The following is an 18,682-nucleotide window of genomic DNA, read 5'->3' as shown; positions in this document are numbered from 1 at the left end:
AATAAACCAGGTTATTGCAATTACTTTCTAAAACGTCTATGCAATAAGAAACAATTCACCCACACAAAGCAAAGTAAGGAGAGGTAAGATCACAGCTTGTTGAATCTACTATGGACATCTGTGTGCAATTGTTAATTATTCCATATAATGCTCCAGGTCCTGGGGTGGGGGGCACCCTGTCAGGCTTTGGGTTCTAGGCAGTCAGGCTTGGTGGTTGGAGTGGTGGTTGAAGCTGGACATAGAGTTGGGACTGGTCCAAGGGCAGCCCATGGGTCAGAACCGGGGTCAGAGTCCATAGGAAAGCCAAACCAGGATCAGAGTCAGGAAGCAGGCTGAAGGTCAAAGTCGGATTGGAGTGAGCCTCAGGTTCTGGGCATCAGGAGATGAGTACAGGGCTCAGTGAGTCAAGAGAAGGGCTGGAGCACGGTCAGAATGGGGCAAGGACAGAGCTGAAGCTGGCTGAAACAAGGCTTGGGCAGGGACAGGATTGAGAGCAGGCTGGAAGCCCAGGGAGTCTGAAACACTGTGAGGCATCAACTTGCACCTCTGGCAATGAGGGTGAAATATCTGTCTTGGGATCATCTTCCTTCCTTTTTCTCTCTCTCCCCTCATCCTCCCCCCGGCTTCCCCTTTGCCTGCAGGGCTGGCAACAGTGTTTAAAGCACACAGTAACTTGGAAAATATTAGCAGGAATGTTATTAACTTTGACCTGGTCCACACTAGGAAACTAGGTTAGAATAACTACGTTGTTCAGGGGTGGGAAAAATCCTCATCCACATGGGACAGGACCTACCACTGCAAGCTGAGCTTTTAGTTTTTTGTTTTTCATTTTATTTCATTGTATTTCACATTTGCAAAAAACACAGGGCTCTACTAAGTCTTGTATTATTTTGTGCAGATCTGACCATGATTAGTTAAGTTCTCAGAATGAAGCTAGTCTTTATATCCTCTCTTCTCCATGGCTACTCATGTGTTATCTTTTTCTTTTTAAAACTTTGTAACTAATAATAAAAGCCACATCTACTTCCAAAGAGAGAATGGTTAACTGTCTTTCAGATTTTGAATCTGACGTAGGATAATTGTAGGTTGCCTTTAAATAAGTGGCAACTTCTGTATTCCAAAAATGAGGCAAAGTCTCTTAGGAATTGGTCTTGCTTGAGAGTGAGTGTTTGCTATATCCCATGCAAAGAGAATACAAGATTGAAAGAGAACATTTATTAGAACATGGGAAAAACTTTGCTTATAAAAAGTGCAGTTGATGAATCACCATAGATGCTATTTCTTGATTCACACATCTGTTGAAATTGGCAAAAAAAATCTTGTAATGCGCATTCTTTCCTCTCTGGAGAAAGGGATGGAGGGAGGTTTATATTCTTGGTTACTTTTAAGAGTTTATTGCCAACAAGTTTATCACCTTAAAAAATGTTGATTTTTGACTATAACTGATCTGTTTCATACTTAGTGCCTGAAGATAACAACACTTTTGTATATATTACTGTTGCTTACACCAAAAATTACTATAAGGGAAACATTAGAGAAAGAGTTTGGTTTTGTCAGGTTGTTTATTTTGTGCATTTGATAGTATTTGGTCAGTTGGACTATCATTCGTTTCCCCTGTCTTCTGTGTAGGCCTTAAATTCATTAGCAGGAGAGAGAGAAACTTTAACGGAAAGTATGGTTGTAAAACCATAAAAATGAGCTGGGGAACTCAAGCAAGTGTAGTATGTGAAAATTCTTTTCACCAGATGTCATGTTGACAGTGTTCCCGTAACAGAAACAAGAATAAATGTTGCTTCTGCAAGAGATGGTCCCTATTATAGTCCACTGAGAGATGTGTGCATGCACCAGGTGCCCAGAGCCAGAGCCTTTCAAAGTAATAGTATCTGAACATGCACCCTGGCATTGCCTTGTGGTTTCACCCGAGACAAAGGGCAAAGCAGCTCGACCACGTCTTCAGTTCCTTCACACCGCCCAAGATCCACATCAGAGCTTCTTCCTTTTTCTCTCCTTCGTGATGCACTTTCCAGAAAAACTGTTTTTTATTCTCGTACGTAGTTCAGATTTTACTGATTTTAGTAGTAGTTTCAGTGTTCATAGTAATTTTTCTAGGATCAGTGATTTTGGGACATTGCTTCGGTATTTTCCCATCAATCCTGTCCCCCCGCACCTGTGTGTGGGCACTGGATTATCCTGAAGACACCAGGATTCAGGGTCGGCACATCCTGCCTTTGCTTGTTTTTGTTCAACGACAAGCACCAACGTTTCCTGTACTGCTTGGGGGAAGTCCAGGTGCAGTATCTGCGTCCAGGTGCAGTATCTGCCTTTCCTTTCCTGCCTGTGCCCAGGAAGGCCAGGCCCTACGTCTTAAGACACACCTCATAGAGGTCAATATGGGGTCATAGCCAGATCCGGGAGCAGTACATCATGTTCACCAACCTGAGCAGTCCAGGTGTCCCAGTCTAGATTTGTCAGTACCAGCGCTATGGATAAGGCTGCAGTTTAGTCACGGAGGTCATGGAAGTCATGGAATCCAAAGACCTCCATAACCTCAGCCAGCACTGGCTGGGAGCTGCAGGGTCCCATGCCATCTGTGGAGGTAAGGGGAGTCCTACAGCACCTTAACACCACTCCGGGCCACCACAGGCAGCCTGGGGAAATCCCACGCTTCTCCTGGCAGCAGCGGGCAGCAGAGGGTGATCCCCACTGTGGGAGATGGGGGTAATCCCCGCTGCTCCTGACTGCCATGGGCAGCAGGGGGTATCCTTGCCACTCCCCACCCCCGTGAGCAGCAGGGAGCACTCAGCAGCAGCGGGAATCCCTGCTGCTCTCAGCTGCCGCAGGCAGCAGTGGGGATCTGCCGCTCCGGGCCACCGCAGACAGCAGGGGGGCTGCGGCAGGGGAGATCCACACTGCTCTCATCCACCGAGAGTGGTAGAGTGGACCCCCGGAGCTTGTGGCTGCCACGGGTGACAAGAGGGACCCCCGAACCTTGGAGCTGCCAGTGGAGGGGACCCTGGAGCTCCCAGCCCCTCCCCCTCCAGCCACCCAAGCTACCCATTTTGTCATGGATATTTTTAGTAAAAGTCAAGGACAGGTCACAGGCTTCCGTGAATTTTTCATTATTGTCCGTGACCTGTCCATGAGTTTTACTAAAAATATCCATGACAAAAACAGCCTTAGCTATGGATACCACGCTGGGGCCTAGCCATGAAACCCAGAAGCATGTGCATAAGCATGGTAGTAAGTGTTCCTCCAGATCCAGGAAAGAGGCTGCATTGTCCATGAATTCTGACCAAGGAGCAGAGGTGCATTCCAAGGGTCACAAGAGTAGGAAGAAGTCTCATCATTCACTGGATTTGCTGGTCCAGGTTCCCGAACTGCACAGACTCCTGCATCGGCTCTGCTGGCACAGCGTTAATCATTGGTACAGAACCATTATACGTCCTTGCATGCTTGTATTTTAGCAAATCCATTTCCTCACTTAATAGTTGGAATTGTTTTTTAACCAAGAAAACTAAAGTAAATAAAATTTTCTGAAAGTGTTGTTTTGGTTTCATATTTATTGACTTGCAAAATCCAGATGAGTAACCCCAGAATTTTGCTCTTTAGGTCAAAGAGCTGCCTTTTAAAATTTAGGTCTCTAGGTAAAATATACATTGTGTTAATAAATATATTCCGTGTGGCTCTGCCAGAATTTGTCCAATTTAGAAACATACATGTATTATTTAATGCTGGATTACTTCCTACAGACTTGTGTGTTTGTAGTCAGGTTTAGACCTCCACCTAGAACTAGTGTAATTTTGTTTTTATACTGTTTAAAAAATGGCATAGCTGTTAATTTGTCAATTTATCACCAGTTTTAAAGACATTCCATCAGATTACTTTGCATTGACTTTTTTGGCGCTGGTGATGGAATTCTATTTCTGAGGAATTTAAGTGAACTGAAATTAGTACTCTAATTTTCTATTTTATTTTTTGGAATGCAGATTTTGATAAAAATGAGTAGCAAAGAATTGGTTGGTGTATAATGCAATAATTATATTCCGTGTACCATAAAACAGGAATGATACAGCATGTTGACATGAAGCCTCATTTTCCTTTATAAAGTGGAAAAATATTAGTTATTGAAGCTCTGTAAATTTGTTTTATAAGAAGTAGGAGAATTCTACAAGCATTGTGTTCTCACTTAATTTATGGATTTAGTACACAATTACTTAACAGCAATGTCTCTGACAAATGAACCTTCATTTGCTTCAAGAGATATGGTATTTTGGATCCTAACTGATTTTTTTTCTTTTTTTTTTAGCTTACAATCAAGTCAAATCATAAATGTCAATATATGTAATATGCAGTGTTGTAGCCATGTTGTTCCCAGGATATTGGCGAGACTAGGTTAGTGAGGTAAAAACTTATTATAGATGTAATAGAAATTTTAACCTCTGTGACGTGAGGCACAATACACGAGAACAGTCATAATTCAACCAGCGACAGTATAGCTTTTTTGAATTTCAGCTTTGAATTTAGTACTAATATGCATGATGCTCTGAAATAGAAGCTTGTTTTTAATTTACTACTTATAGCATTTTAAATATTTTAGTTCAGATACAATCTACAGCATAAGTCATCCCTGGGGTTACCACCTTTCTAATAGCTGGTAACTGGGCCCCTGAGGCCCCGCCCCTGTCCCTCACTCCTCTCTCCCCTCCCTTGTCACTCACTGGATCATCTCCATTTCCTCCCTCTCCTCCCCCCAGCTGAGCTCCCTCTGCTCAGGGACTGGGACAGGAGCTGCTGCTGTCTGACAAGGAGCCTTCTAGCAGGTAGGAAGTGGCCCTGGCTGAGCAGGAGCTGGCGCAGGTTAATGACCCGTCGTGTCCCTCCACCTCATGGTAACCAGACTTTTGGTGTCCAGTCAGTGCATCTGACTGGACACTGCCAGGTCCCTTTTTCAACCGGACTTCCCAGTTGAAAACCGGGCACCTAGCAACCCTAAGCATCCCATCAGTGAAAAAAGGTGTGTGGGGGAGGGGGAGAAATAGTGTTTTAACAGTACTGAATGGATTTTCCTTGCAAAATTCCTCATTCTCAAGGCCTTGCAGCTTTCTCCAATTTGTGAGAGAGGAAAAGGTCACTTAGTTCACGTTATTTACATCGGTATGAGTGTGACTGGACTGTTTAGGGGTTTGTTATAGAAGTGGATGAGTGAGATTGTATGGCCTGCATTGTGCAGGTGGTCAGACTGGATGATCATAATGGTCCCTTCTGACCTTAAAGTCTATGAGTCTATAAATGCAAATAATAGTATGAAACTGCAGGTTTTTAAAAGTAGGCCTTCCCTTACACATTCTGGCAGCAAAGTTGCTATGGAAATGACTCTCCTAGATTTTCTAGACTTGCATCCAACATGGAAATGCTAATAATGCTGTTGCAGCAGAGGAATGATGAATTTACTATAAGATCTCAGAAATCTGTTCTTGGTGAATCAGTTTGTCAGAGCATAATACAGTAACTTAAATACTTTGTTCCATTTAGTATATATTGTTTATGTATATTGAGTCAATGCAGAATGCATTTGCACGAATTATGCATGATGCATATGAACATTATATTTCAATCCCATAAAATGCAGGACTTGAAATATACCAACTTTGAAAGAAATACACTTAAAAGCGCCTAACCATCGTTCTCGGTGTTAGTGAAACCAGCTATAATTTCCTGACTCTGGAGTATTTTTACAGCCTAGCAGTCACATGATGAAATCATCAGGTATTTGGCTTACAAAATTGAAATGTCAATAAAATGGAAATAGAAAATATGTATAAATACTAAAAATGTAAAATGTGGTGGGAAGTGAGATGTTAGATTCTCGCCGCAGTAATCACTACGTGCTGTGTTAGTGGCTGTGTTTTAATTATCCTCTTGGCTGCAGATTTACAGCTATTTAAGGAGAGGTGGTTGTTTTTAGGGTGTGGATTTTGAGTTCTAACAAAGATGAGTGACCTTCTCAAATATGTGCACTAGCCTAGCGATGATATGACCATATTTATATCTTGATTTACTGTTTCTTGTTGCACGTACATGGAATCAAATCTTCCTCTCAGAGAGATCAGTGGGTTGATGTTTCCACAGCTAGTTGAAACATCCCCTTCTTGACCTTGTGTTCTAGGTGTTGCTGATCTGGCTGTTGTGGGAAGGGTCTCTAGACATGCGCTTAGTCACTGTTCAACCAGTGGCAGGTCCTATATCTAGGATACAAATTATGTTATATGCTGTTGACTCAAGGTCTCCTTCTCAATATGCCAACACGTAAGAGATTCCTTAGTCTTCCATCTTCCAAAATGTATTAAAAAAAATAGGATTTGTAATATATCATATTATGTACACCCTACAAATCCCTCCTCCTCCTTCCTTTTTGTTTCTAGCAGTTAACTTCAGTATGACACATTAAAAACCAATTGCACTCCTACATACGTAAAATTTGAAACATTGAGAAACAAAATATGAAGGCCAGCAAAGTGGTAGTCCACAATACACTGGAGCAAGCCAGTACATTCAATTATACAACAATGACATCTTCCAGGAAACACCTCCCATTTTCCCCTCATTACCAAAAGTTGTATTATCAGGTGTCATGTTGTCTGAGAGCCAGATAGTCCCCGTATGGAAAAACCTGTGGGAAGATTGAGTAATGGAGGTGCCCTTACTGCATTTTTCTATAACTGGCTCCTTTGCTAGAAGGCAGTGGAAAATGGAGGTTGTGGATTTTGGATGCCATGCTCCTTCATGGATCCATGAGATTGGGTGGAAGGGAGACCCATGCTGTCTTGTACGGGTGGCTGCTACTCTGCTGGTTCCCCTTTTGCCTGGAAGCAAGATTCAGTAAAAGAACCATGCTGCCATTGGCTGCATCTCCTGGCTGCTTAGTAGCAACTACAGAAGGAAACCTGAAGGAAGTATAGCTCCAATCTCTGTTTCCTCCTGCTTGGATTTCAGCATGAAAGTCCCATGTTTGTTCCCCTCATACTCTGTTTCTAGAAGCCCACAGACCGTGAGTGTAAGGATATTCATATAGAACAAATTGTTTTGTTTTTGTTTTAATTTATTTTGTTTTGTTTAGCTAGCTATAATAATTCTATTATGTCTCTCCCCACCTCCCGATCCCCAAACTACTAAGTATTGTAGCCTTAATAAGTTAAACACTATAAATGCACTAATTACGCTATACTTCTGTTTGGAAGAGCTGCTTATATTTTATTTTCCATCATTCTTCTATCGTTGCTTGTATTACAGTGGTACCTACAGGAGCTGTTGCCCAATTGTTTTATTCACAGCACGGTGTAATAAAAAGACAAGAATTTACAATCTTGGTAAATGACAAAGGTGCAGCAGGTTAATGAAACAAACAGATAGGTAAGGCTCTTGGTGGGAGAAGAAGAAGAGTTAGCTGTAGTATGTATAATAGGAGTAATAAGGTGCGCAGGTACTATGATCTTTTAGAACTAGCAAAGGGACTGAATGAATATGAGTCTAACCTGTCTTTTTTTTCTGTTCCCCTCTTTCTCTGCTCCTTCCCCCACTCCCTCCCAATTCAGGTAATTTCTATGAAGAGTTGGCAGGAAATAAATGTGTGTGAAGAAGTTTCTGCATGAAGACTGTCTGTCCAGTAGCGATTACCTGACAACATGACTTAGCATATGTCCTCTCATATTGAATTGAGCCTTAAAAATGATTAGGGTTACATGTTAGCTTTAATACACTTCTGATGAATGTTCTAGAAATGAGTTTGCATCGGCAAATGGGTTCTGATCGGGACCTGCAGTCTTCTGCCTCCTCGGTGAGTTTGCCTTCAATTAAAAAGGCACCAAAGAAAAGAAGAATTTCATTGGCCTCTATCTTTCGGAGGAAAAAGGACACAAAACGCAAATCTAGGGATTTAAATGGAGGGGTGGATGGAATTGCAAGTATTGAAAGTATACATTCGGAAATGTGTACAGACAAGAACTCCATTTTCTCCACGTATACCTCTTCAGACAGTGGGGGCACCTCTAGCAGCAAACCTAGTGGAGACTTCATGGAGTGTCCCTTGTGCCTTTTGCGGCACTCTAAGGACAGGTTCCCAGAAATAATGACTTGTCACCATAGGTCTTGTGTGGATTGCTTACGTCAGTATCTCCGGATAGAAATCTCTGAGAGCAGAGTTAATATCAGCTGCCCAGAATGCTCTGAACGGTTTAATCCCCATGATATTCGTTTGATATTAAATGATGACATCTTGATGGAAAAATATGAAGAATTTATGCTTAGACGGTGGCTAGTTGCAGACCCGGACTGTAGATGGTGCCCAGCTCCAGACTGTGGGTAAGAGTGCATGTTTGTTTTGTTTTGTTTTCCTTTTCCCATCTGATCTGGTGGGGCATTTTGAACTCCTCTACCTAGTAAAACCACTGTCACCAAATCTCCCCCATCATCTCTCTCTACGTTGTTTGAATTTGTAACAAGTAAATTAGAGTAATTCTAATGTTGTAATCATTTCCACATTATTGTTGACAAACTCTTATCCTCTAAGAAAATGTTGGTAACAAATTGTTCTAGTTTGTGAATAAGGTGTATATAAAGCAAATCAGGTGACAAAATAGGTAAGGTAGATGTATGGAGCTCTAAGTACTAAGTGTAAGGCTCTTTAAGAGGAAAGATGAATTGTTGCACCTTAAAGCGCTGGCACTTCAAGTGCCAGTAGCTAGGAGGAAACAGAATTCCCTTAAAAAAATAAACCGAAAACCCTGCCAAAGACACTCAGATATTGTGGAGAAGGGTAACAGTGTAAAACTGTGATAATTCATTTGTTGTGGTAATAAGATCAAATGGTTTTAGTATTTTTTTTTTTGTACAAGTTACACTAAGTACTTCCAACAAATTAATGTACTGAGTTAAAAATAAGCTAAAAAGCATTATCGATATCTAATGCCAACCTCCCCCCCCCGCCCAAGAAATATGCTTGAAAAGTCTATTTAATTTTAATTCTCTTCACCTGCAGACAAGTCATCTTGCTGTTGGTTGTGAGACACGCCTGCTGTTAGCACTTCCAGGCATCCAGTTTTCAAGCGGAACACCTGCTCAAAAAAGGACTCTCACAGCTCTAGTCAGTACCACTGACTGAACTGTTAAAAGTCTGGGCAGTGGGGCTGAGGGAAGCTCCCTGCATCTGTGTAGCTCCCTGAAGCTGCCAGCATGTCCCTATGGCCCCTAGGCACAGCACTGGCCAGGGAGGCTCTGTGCGCTGCCCTCACACCGAGCGCCAGCTCCGTAGTGCCCAATGGCTGAGAACCTGTGGTCAAGGATAGCATGTGTAGCTCCCTGGACGCCCCTGCGCGTAGGGGCTGCAGGGACATACTGGCTACTTCTGGGAGCTGCCTGAGAAAAACACCACTTGGACCCTGCATCCCTCACCCCCTTCTGTGCCCCAATCCCCAGTCCCAGCTTGGAACGCCTACCAGAGCCCACACCCCGTCCCACAGTCCAGAGCCCTCGGCCCCAGTCAAGAGCCCTCTTCTGCACTCCAGATCCCTCATCGCCGGCCCCACACCAGATCCCGCACCCCAAACCCCTCATCCGTGGCATCACCCCAGAGCCTGCATCCATAGTCGGATCCCTCACCATGCAACTCCCTGCCCCAGGCCTGAGCCCCCTCCCACGCCCCAAACCCTTTGTCCCCGGCCCCACCGCAGAGCTTGCAGTGCAGCTAGAGCACTCGCTTCCTCCAGCATCCCAACGCTCTGCCCCTAAAAAGGGAGGAAGGCTGGCAGAGGGTAATGAAAATAGGATCATGCAGTTATATGTTTTCACATGGTTCCAAATATTGTTATTTAAAAAACAAAACAAGAAAGCTATCCTCAACTGATGCTCAGCCAGGCCACCATCGGTTATTTGATTTCCTGTAGGTCTCCTGATAAAATTGAGCCTCGAAAAGGGATTTGAAGGAGGAGAGGGTAATGGCCTTACAGGTCATTCTAGAGAGAACAAATTCTGTGCATGTAAGACGCTGACAAATGGGTGGACAAAACATGGGATAGTTGATAGAATGGAGGCAGTGTGGGTGACGTGATAAGTTAAATAGAAGAAGGGAGGGGCAGATTTGTACAGAGCCTTGAGGCCAAAGACAAGAAGTCTGCTTTTGGATACAGTGGTATAAGGACAGAAAGTATTTGATAGTTTATGCATGAAGAAGTACTTCTCTCTCTGAATTTTCAGATTGCTGTTTCCTCACTAGAATGAAGTATTGTAGAACTTTGCTAATTTGCATTTGCACTAATTCCATACCAATAATTTGTACACGGTTTCGTCAGGCTTTTAAGCAAAGATTTAGGAGCAGAAACAGAACTATAGTGAGAGTGTTGAACTAACAGTACTGCAGCATATGTGCTCGTGAACTGTGGAGCATTATTATAAATAATTAAAGTACAGCAGGGCTTTTCTTATCAAATGATCTTAGTACATTATGTGATGTATCCTTGATTGATTTGCTAATTCGCAAAATTTGTTTATTGTGCACTTGTAAAATGCTGTAGGTACCTCACAGAGCAAAGACCTTTTTGTTGACCCAAAGTGTCATAATTTAAAGTCTAAATGGCACAACATTCTGGGCGTATAAACAAGAGGGGAAGAAGGATGCAGGGAGGAGCAAGGAATGATAAGGGTTACAAACTGTAAGATTATGAAATGAGTAAAATAGTACATACAGTGGGTGAATTTACACTAAAAATGTTGCCAAAAAATACCTCTGGTAGGATTTCTAGGCCCTGATCCTGCAAATATTTAAGTGCATGCTTAAATGTAAGCAAGTGGATAGTACCATTGACTTGAATGGGAAGTCTCATGTGCTTAAAGCTAAGCACATGTATAAGTGTTTGTAAAATCAGAATCCTAGTGTAGGCAAGTCTTCATCAGCCCTTATCCATCGTTGGTTTAAATCTGTTGGAAAGCAGATTTTATGGACACAGTGGTAAAAATGGATCTAGCTATAGGAGCCTTATTTATATTGGAGCTCCCACTGGTTGGAAGCTTTACAAAAAATTCTTGGGGTAGGCAAGTTTCTTTTAAAAGTCTCTTGCTTTTTTGTTTCATCCCCTTCATTCCCTCCCTTTTGGATTGTCCAGTTTTGTGATAGTTTCTCAGTCACTCCTGCAAGCTATGGCTGTACTTGTATCTTAACTTTTTTTTTTTTTCAATTAAAGTACAATCATTGATTTAAAATTTGCTTGCATCGTAAAAACTTAGCAACTTAAAACAAAAAATTGTTAAATCTGATACTGATAACTTTATATTCTGTACTTCACTCAGTATGAGCAAAGACTAGAGTAGCTTCACATTTTTGTTCTCCTGCACTACCAAGGTGTTACAGTTGTAGGGGAACATGTACATACAAACAAATTATTTTCTTTTTTTTTAGTGTTATGAAAACTTTTTTACATTCTGTATAAACCCTCTTTTAACAAAAAACTGAATTTTGGAATTTAAGTATATTTTAGAAGAACATACTTACTTTGCAAATTTAATCGAGGTATTTTCCATTTGGAGTTCCTAATTAATTCCTTCACTTTAAATTTGTATCAACAGTGGGTTTATAAAATTTATGCTTTTTTTTTTTAAACTGAGAAGTGCCATTTAAAAACACACACATTTAAGGTGTTCACACAGTCTCATAATTTTGTTTGTACTGATGTATAAACAAGAAACAACTTCATAACTAGTCATAAAAATTTACAGTACTTTGGCATGTACACTTTTGCACTGCTAAGTGTTTTCATATGTTTTTCTAATAGTTTTTTTAATAAGAATACAGTATCTTTTGAGCCTACTTAAGTTTGCATGTGTTATAGGTGGTGCTACTAGCCCTATATGTTAGGTTTGTCTGACAATTTTCATTATAAGACCGTTTTCAGTGGTTTTTAACTTCATCAGACTTCCACCATTTGGGATAGAATTTTCCATGCTAGGTGTCTGCTTCTGGTAGAATATTTTTAGAAAATATCAACCAAAACAGTTCAGCTATTTCTGAGAAAAAGTCTGACCTTTTCTTTCAAAATCTCTTAGTACCCCCCATGCTTGGGAGCAGGAACTTAATGTTTGACAGAAGAAGGGCAGGGTGACCTTTTGTGTTAGAGATGTGCCTTTTGCTATCCAAGTGAAACTCTCCCAAATTTTGGCCAAATCATCCTTTTTAAGAATTGTATTTTACACATGCTTTGTAGAGACAGTCTAGAGTTTAACTGCTAAAATCTCCAAAGATTGCATCTTTACATGGTCCAGCATCTCTCAACTTGTGCCACCCTCAAACAGCAACTGAACATGCTCCAGCCCAGGGCAACAGACTTCCTTGAAATGGTTGCTTCCAGCTGCTCTGGGCAGGGATAGGGGTCCAGGCACTGGACCCAGGGGTGGCTCTAGGCATTTTGCTGCCCCAAGCACGGCAGGCAGCTGCCTTTGGCGGCTTGCCTGTGGAGGGTCCGCTTGTCCTGCGGCTTCGGCGGACCTCGCGGCGACCGGCAGAGCACCCCCAGTGGCTTGCCACCCCAAGCACACGCTTGCCATGCTGGTGCCTGGAGCCGCCCCTAACTGGACCTGTCTTTCCTGTTGTCTCAGTGCTGGACCTCCTTCACTTTGCTGGCCCCCAGGCAGCACGAGGCGTAAGCAATCCCATTGAAATGCAGAGGAAAAACAAGGTGGACCAGTGTAGCGGTAAAGAGTAGATTTGGAAAAGGAGTCTGGTTAGACTGGGACTGGGGATAGGGAGAGAAATTGGGACTGACTGGGTGGAGAGGCTGGGACTGTGAGCTGGCAGGTGAGAGGAGGGTGGAACTGATTGGACAAGGAGACTGGGAATCAGGAAAACTGGGACTGGAAAGCCAGTGAGGAAAATTGGGTGGGGACTTGGGGACTAGTTGGCTGGAGTGCAGCACGGATTGGATGAGGTGCTGGGAGAAGGGGCAAGACTGGAACTGGCTAGAGGAGACTGATAGTAGGAATGAGTATGTGAGAGGGGACAGAAGGCAGTTCTGACAATGAGATGGGATACAGGGAGAGAGTGGAATTGTCTGAGCAGAGACTGGGACAAGAAGGGAGGAAGTGGGGGATTGGGACAAGGAACTGATCAAGAAAGTTCTATGGCCTGTGTTATCCAGGAGGTCAAACTAGATGGTCAGAGGTCCCTTCTGCCCACATCCTCTCCTTGGTTCATAGATTCGAAAGCCAGAAGACTGAGATTGGATGCAGGAACTAAAAGGGAGACTAGGCCTGGGGGCCAATGCAGGGGAGCAAGGACAAGAGAGACAGGTCCAACAAAGACTTGAGAAGGGGTTGAAGGGTGGGTAAGGCTGGGGCTGGAGGTAGGGAAGAGGAGAGACTGAGCGTGAGGGGGACACGGATTTATACAGCAAATCCAGAATGGAAGAGGGGGCTTGGTTGGACAAAGGGATAGAGATTAAAAGCCTGAGGAGTGGAGATTGAGATTGACTAGAGAAGGAGAACAGGACTGAAATAAGGAGCCATGGTGGGTGGGAGGTGTAAGAGAGGGTTGGGACAAGGCAGAATGGCTCAAGCTGGTGGGTAAGGGCAGAGGAGTTGTCTGCCCGCTAGAAGAGTGCACTCCCATTCAGAGCCTGAAATGGGACTAAAGATTTCTGAATCTCAGCATTTTTCTGATGTCAGCAAATATCTGTGAAACCAACTGTGTCTCCTGCCCCTCTAGTGCTGGTCCACATGCAAATCGACAGCCTGTTATTGCTATCAGTTACTCAGCTCAAGTGACAGAGATCTAGGCAGTGGATCCAATCTTGCTGATGGGTCATGTGGGTGGCAATATAATGCTAGATGATGGAATTTGTTTTTTCAGTTTGCTTTTTTTTAAAAAAACTTGGGACATTTTGCACAATAAACTGTTAAAATAGCATTATTAAGATTGCATTGTAAAGCACTAAAGAGTTTTTGGAAATGCCAGAATTGATGGGTTGTGAAAGTAAGTGATCATATAGAATATCAGGATTGGAAGGGACCTCAGGAGGTCATCTAGTCCAACTCCCTGCTCAAAGCAGGACCAATCCCGAGACAGATTTTTGTCCAGATCCCTAAATGGCTCCCTCAAGGGTTGAGCTCTTAAACCTGGGTTTAGGAGACCAATGCTCAAACCACTAAGCTATCCCTGTCCCATTAAAGACTATTTTTTCCATATTCAATGTGCCACATTGAGTTCAGGATGGACCTGCTCTGGGGGTGAATCAGGGTTGTGTAATAGTGTATTGTCTGTTGGACTCCTGCCTCATTTGTTGCAAAAATTGGAAGATGTGTAGTGAATGAAGTGAGGGGTTTTAGCTGAATCTCTGCCACTGCCAAACTTTCTATGGGATGCTGGGCAAATGACTTAAACCATCTTTTTTTATAGGTGGTCACTAATGGTATGTTCCTCATTTTTTGGTGCCCAACTTGATACCCAGGGGTCTGATTTGCAGAAGTACTGAGCACTTAAAGCTAAAATCAATGAGAGCTGTACTTTGAGCATATTAAATACTATTTAATGCTAAATACTCTGAAAATTCAGGCCCTGAGAGTCTCAAATTTGGCATCCAAATTTAGTGGATTCCTTGACCTTAATCACTTTGCCTCTGTTCCCCATCTGTAAAATGGGGATAATACCGTCCCCTCACCTATTACGTGTTGTGAAGATAAATTGATTGGTGTTTGTGAAGAACTCACGCTATAGTAATAGGCACCACAGAAAAGCTCAGGAGGAACTTAATTCTGTCTTTCATAGCAGGGTTTGAGCACTGTGCAATAAATTAAGGCCAGGTCCACACACTGAACGATGAGGGTAACACAAAATATTGAATAGCTGCTCATTAAGTGAGCACCATCCATTCTGTGCACTGAGTAAGATGAGTCTTGTGGAAAAATAGTATGTGACTAAGTAATTAAAAACTATCATAATACCTATGCACTAAGGCAGGGGTAGGCAACCTATGGCACGCATGCCAAAGGCGGCACGTGAGCTGATTTTCAGTGGCACTAACGCTGCCCGGGTCGTGGCCACCAGTCCAGGGGGCTCTGCATTTTAATTTAATTTTAAATGAAGCTTCTTAAACATTTTTAAAACCTTATTTACTTTACATAAAAGAATAGTTTAGTTATATATTATAGGCTTATAGAAAGAGACCTTCTGAAAATGTTAAAATGTATTACTGTCACGTGAAACCTTAAATTACAGTGAATAAATGAAGACTCGGCACACCAGTTCTGAAAGATTGCCGCCCCCTGGCCTAGATAACTTTTAAAAATCTGGGCTTTGCCCTCTAATTCCTAACCCCAGCACGCATTTGCCCCTAAAAGATAAGTTAAATTTCTAAAACCAAGTTAACTTAACAGATATCTGAAAAGGCAATTTATCATTTCATGTTTGTAGGTGTTTCATTAGTGCGTCAGATGTGCTGGAGTATTGACTTTACTTTTCCCCCAAGAAGTGTTTGTTGCAGGGGACTATGCCATACTGAATCCCTGTATTATTATAAATCATGTTTGTTTATTTTAGTGCTTAGGGACCAACTGAGATTGGGGACCAGTTCTGATAGGCACTGTATAAATAGAATAGTAGACAGTTCCTGCCCCAAAGAGCTTACACTGTCAATAGATAATACAAAGGGTAGGGGAAGGAGCTCTAACCTACAAGCAAAGTGCTTAGTGTGATGGTAGAAAACATAATGTTAGCGCTATGATTGTTTTTGGGGGGCAGAGCTGAGAGAGTCCAGGCAAAGCTGTAGAAAAATAATTTCAGTGCTTATCTGTCCTTGCTTAAACTGCTCCTACAAGAGTTCTGCCAACTTTAGTTTCTGGCTAGCTCCTCCCTGCAGTTTTCCCCCAAACTCTGCATCTGTCCTCATGCCCCTGGAGATGTCTGCTCTGCACAGTTTTGGATCTGAGGAGGTGGGTGGGGTGACCTTAGCTAGGGGCCCTATTCTTCCCTAGTACAACAGTACATGCTTAAGCTGCTTCTGCTGTTGCCCTGCTAGCTTGTCTATAGATATTATTTTCGTATTAACAAAAATCTTTCTCCCACCCCCTTTTGATCATTTAAGATATGCTGTGATTGCTTTTGGCTGTGCCAGCTGTCCCAAACTTACCTGTGGGCGTGAAGGCTGCGGTACTGAGTTCTGCTACCACTGTAAACAGATTTGGCATCCAAACCAGACCTGTGATGCTGCTCGCCAGGAAAGAGCCCATAGTCTGCGCCTGAGAACAATTCGTTCTTCATCTATTAGTTATAGCCAGGAGTCTGGAGCAGCAGGTATTTATGATCGTGTGTCTCTGTAGAATGTCTTACTAGTACAATTACATGATTAATATTACCAAAGAAAGAAATATGTGATGACTTAATTAGCTCCAACCCTGATTCTTTCTTTTTTTGTACCAGTTTCAGAACCGTAAAACATTAATACAACTTTAGATTAAATGAAAAAAAAAAGTGCTGAGTTTTTCTAATATGGGAAATTTTTGGTTTTCAGTAGTGGTAAAATCATGAGGGTGTAGTGCTGATGGCTTCAATTGTTACAAACCTTTTTAGGATTTTTAAATCTTGAGTTGTTTCATAGTTTAAAAATGCAATGAACTTGAAGTCAAGCATTCTTGAAGTACTGCTGGTTGACTGGAACCACTCTCTTCCCAATTGTATAGCTTCCACAGCTGAAACACATTTTTTTTCCCCTGTGGGTGGAATTTTGACACAGTTTATAATACTGGTATAAATAGATCTGAAAAAGCAAAATGATTATTGATTTACCGATACCCGCACCCATATAAGAATGCATAAACTGTTACTCCACGTGAGGGATATATCAAGGTAATTTCTGCTCGTCAGTTAAGTGCTTCTACATTGGCCAGCCAGAAATTAAATAACTCAGATATGTGAAAATTAAGTCTATTGCAACTGTTACTGAGTAAAAGGAAGGTTTGAATAATCAGTAGAGCAATGTTGTGGTATTGCCAAGAGTTACCTGTTTTGTCTGACACAAGCTTTGTCAAACGAAACTCTTGCTCGTTTCTCTCTGCCCAACTGACTCTTTTCTCTCTGACTGAACTAATTAGACATATGAGGGGAAAGATTGTGTTCTGTGTCCCGTTATATCTCCCTGATTCTCTGACCTAATCCTAGCCTAGGAGCAGCTCTAACTTGTACAGTTTGCATCTGGTCCCCTAGAGATTACATGCCAGTTGGGAATTGGCAGCATGCACCATACTCTCATCATTCCCGCTTCCTGTGCACCGTGGTCTGTGGGTGTAGGAGCTGGTTCTGCTGACTTAACACCTACTCCAGACTCTCCCTTGCTAGGCATGTCTCCAGCAGATGGAATCTGCAGGAGTTTTCCACTGCCCCATTTTCTCCACCAAAAGCCTACTGTACTACGCCTTTCTTCTGCATGAGCAGTTATTTTGGACCAGCTAACCAATGGGGCGTGCTTTACATAACTAATATTGCTACACAGGGGTGATTTATGTTGTTATGGTGAGTGAATTGTTTGTTCTGTAATTCTGAATCAGCGTAACAATCTGGGAAATAGTCCAGAAATCGCAACAGAAAGAGTATTGTCAGTATGCCATATCTTGTCTTTCCTATCATTAAGGTTACCATTTGGGGAACTTTCATTTTTATACTTGTCAGTGACAGAAATAAACCCTTAGTGATATTTTCAGTATTAAGCTCAATTAGGAGCATTAGACAGATTCTGATTTGTCTGTTTATGTAACAAATATAAATGTATCTGCTTTGGGGAGCAAGAGCATTAAGGGGAGGCCATGGAGTGGAGTCAAGAGCAGAGGAGTGAAAAAGAGAACAAAAGATATGGAATATTTAAGGTGAAATGCATATTAAGTATGAAGAAGAAATAAGGGTTGTATGAAAAATGCGAATTATATGCAAAGACTGCCTGTCATCACTCATGTTTATTCATGTGCTTGTTTAATATCTAACTTACATTTTATTGACTTTGAAAATCTTTTTGTGTGTGTGAAGCTATTGATCTATCTAAATGTGATATATTTTTCTATATTTTAATTTGTTGTGATTAATTCTACTTTATTGATGGTTTGTAATGATCATGACCAAAAGCCACCTGCAATTAAGGATTTATTAAAGCATATTTATAACAAAGATTTAGGTATGTCTGCGTCAGAACTACTGTGATCAGTCAAATATCATAAGTATTTCTTGTCTGCGTTTAGGTAAATTTCACTTTTTCATAGAAAAAGTATGATCTTCATGTTTCATTTTAAACAGCTGATGATATAAAGCCATGCCCACGTTGTGCTGCTTACATAATAAAAATGAATGATGGAAGCTGCAACCACATGACTTGTGCTGTGTGTGGTTGTGAATTCTGTTGGCTATGCATGAAGGAGATCTCGGATTTACATTATTTAAGGTATGTTTAGGAAAAATAGTTATAGCTATAGATTATCTGAGACAAATATTTTCTCATTTTATACATTCAGTATTTTACTTACATCCTGTTTCCTGATTTTTACATTACTTTGCTTTTCCCTGTTTTGACTTCTTGTTTAACTTCAGGAGTGACTGGAGTGTTATACTAGTGCAGACTGATTTAAAGTTCTGCTTGGATGAATAAATGTTCTGTGCTAAAATATC

The 18,682-nt window shown here is 41.8% G+C and overlaps 1 protein-coding gene across 7 annotated transcripts in view; it reads left to right on the top strand.

Annotated features, from left to right (window-relative positions):
- RNF19A (ring finger protein 19A, RBR E3 ubiquitin protein ligase) overlaps positions 1 to 18,682 on the top strand; it is a 96,865-nt gene that overhangs the window by 57,032 nt on the left and 21,151 nt on the right. For all 7 annotated transcript variants that reach the window (XM_050940819.1, XM_050940813.1, XM_050940815.1 and 4 more), the window contains exons 3-5: positions 7,593 to 8,358; positions 16,119 to 16,327; positions 18,314 to 18,458. In XM_050940819.1, the coding sequence (XP_050796776.1) occupies positions 7,763 to 8,358; positions 16,119 to 16,327; positions 18,314 to 18,458 (950 nt within the window). In that variant the 5' untranslated portion in view covers positions 7,593 to 7,762. The remainder of the gene's footprint in view (positions 1 to 7,592; positions 8,359 to 16,118; positions 16,328 to 18,313; positions 18,459 to 18,682) is intronic.

Source organism: Gopherus flavomarginatus, chromosome 2, assembly GCF_025201925.1.
Source record: "Gopherus flavomarginatus isolate rGopFla2 chromosome 2, rGopFla2.mat.asm, whole genome shotgun sequence".
In the NCBI taxonomy this organism is placed as follows: domain Eukaryota; kingdom Metazoa; phylum Chordata; order Testudines; family Testudinidae; genus Gopherus; species Gopherus flavomarginatus.
The sequence above is the reverse complement of the archived record's forward strand: the minus strand, read 5'-3'. Positions and strand labels throughout refer to the sequence as shown.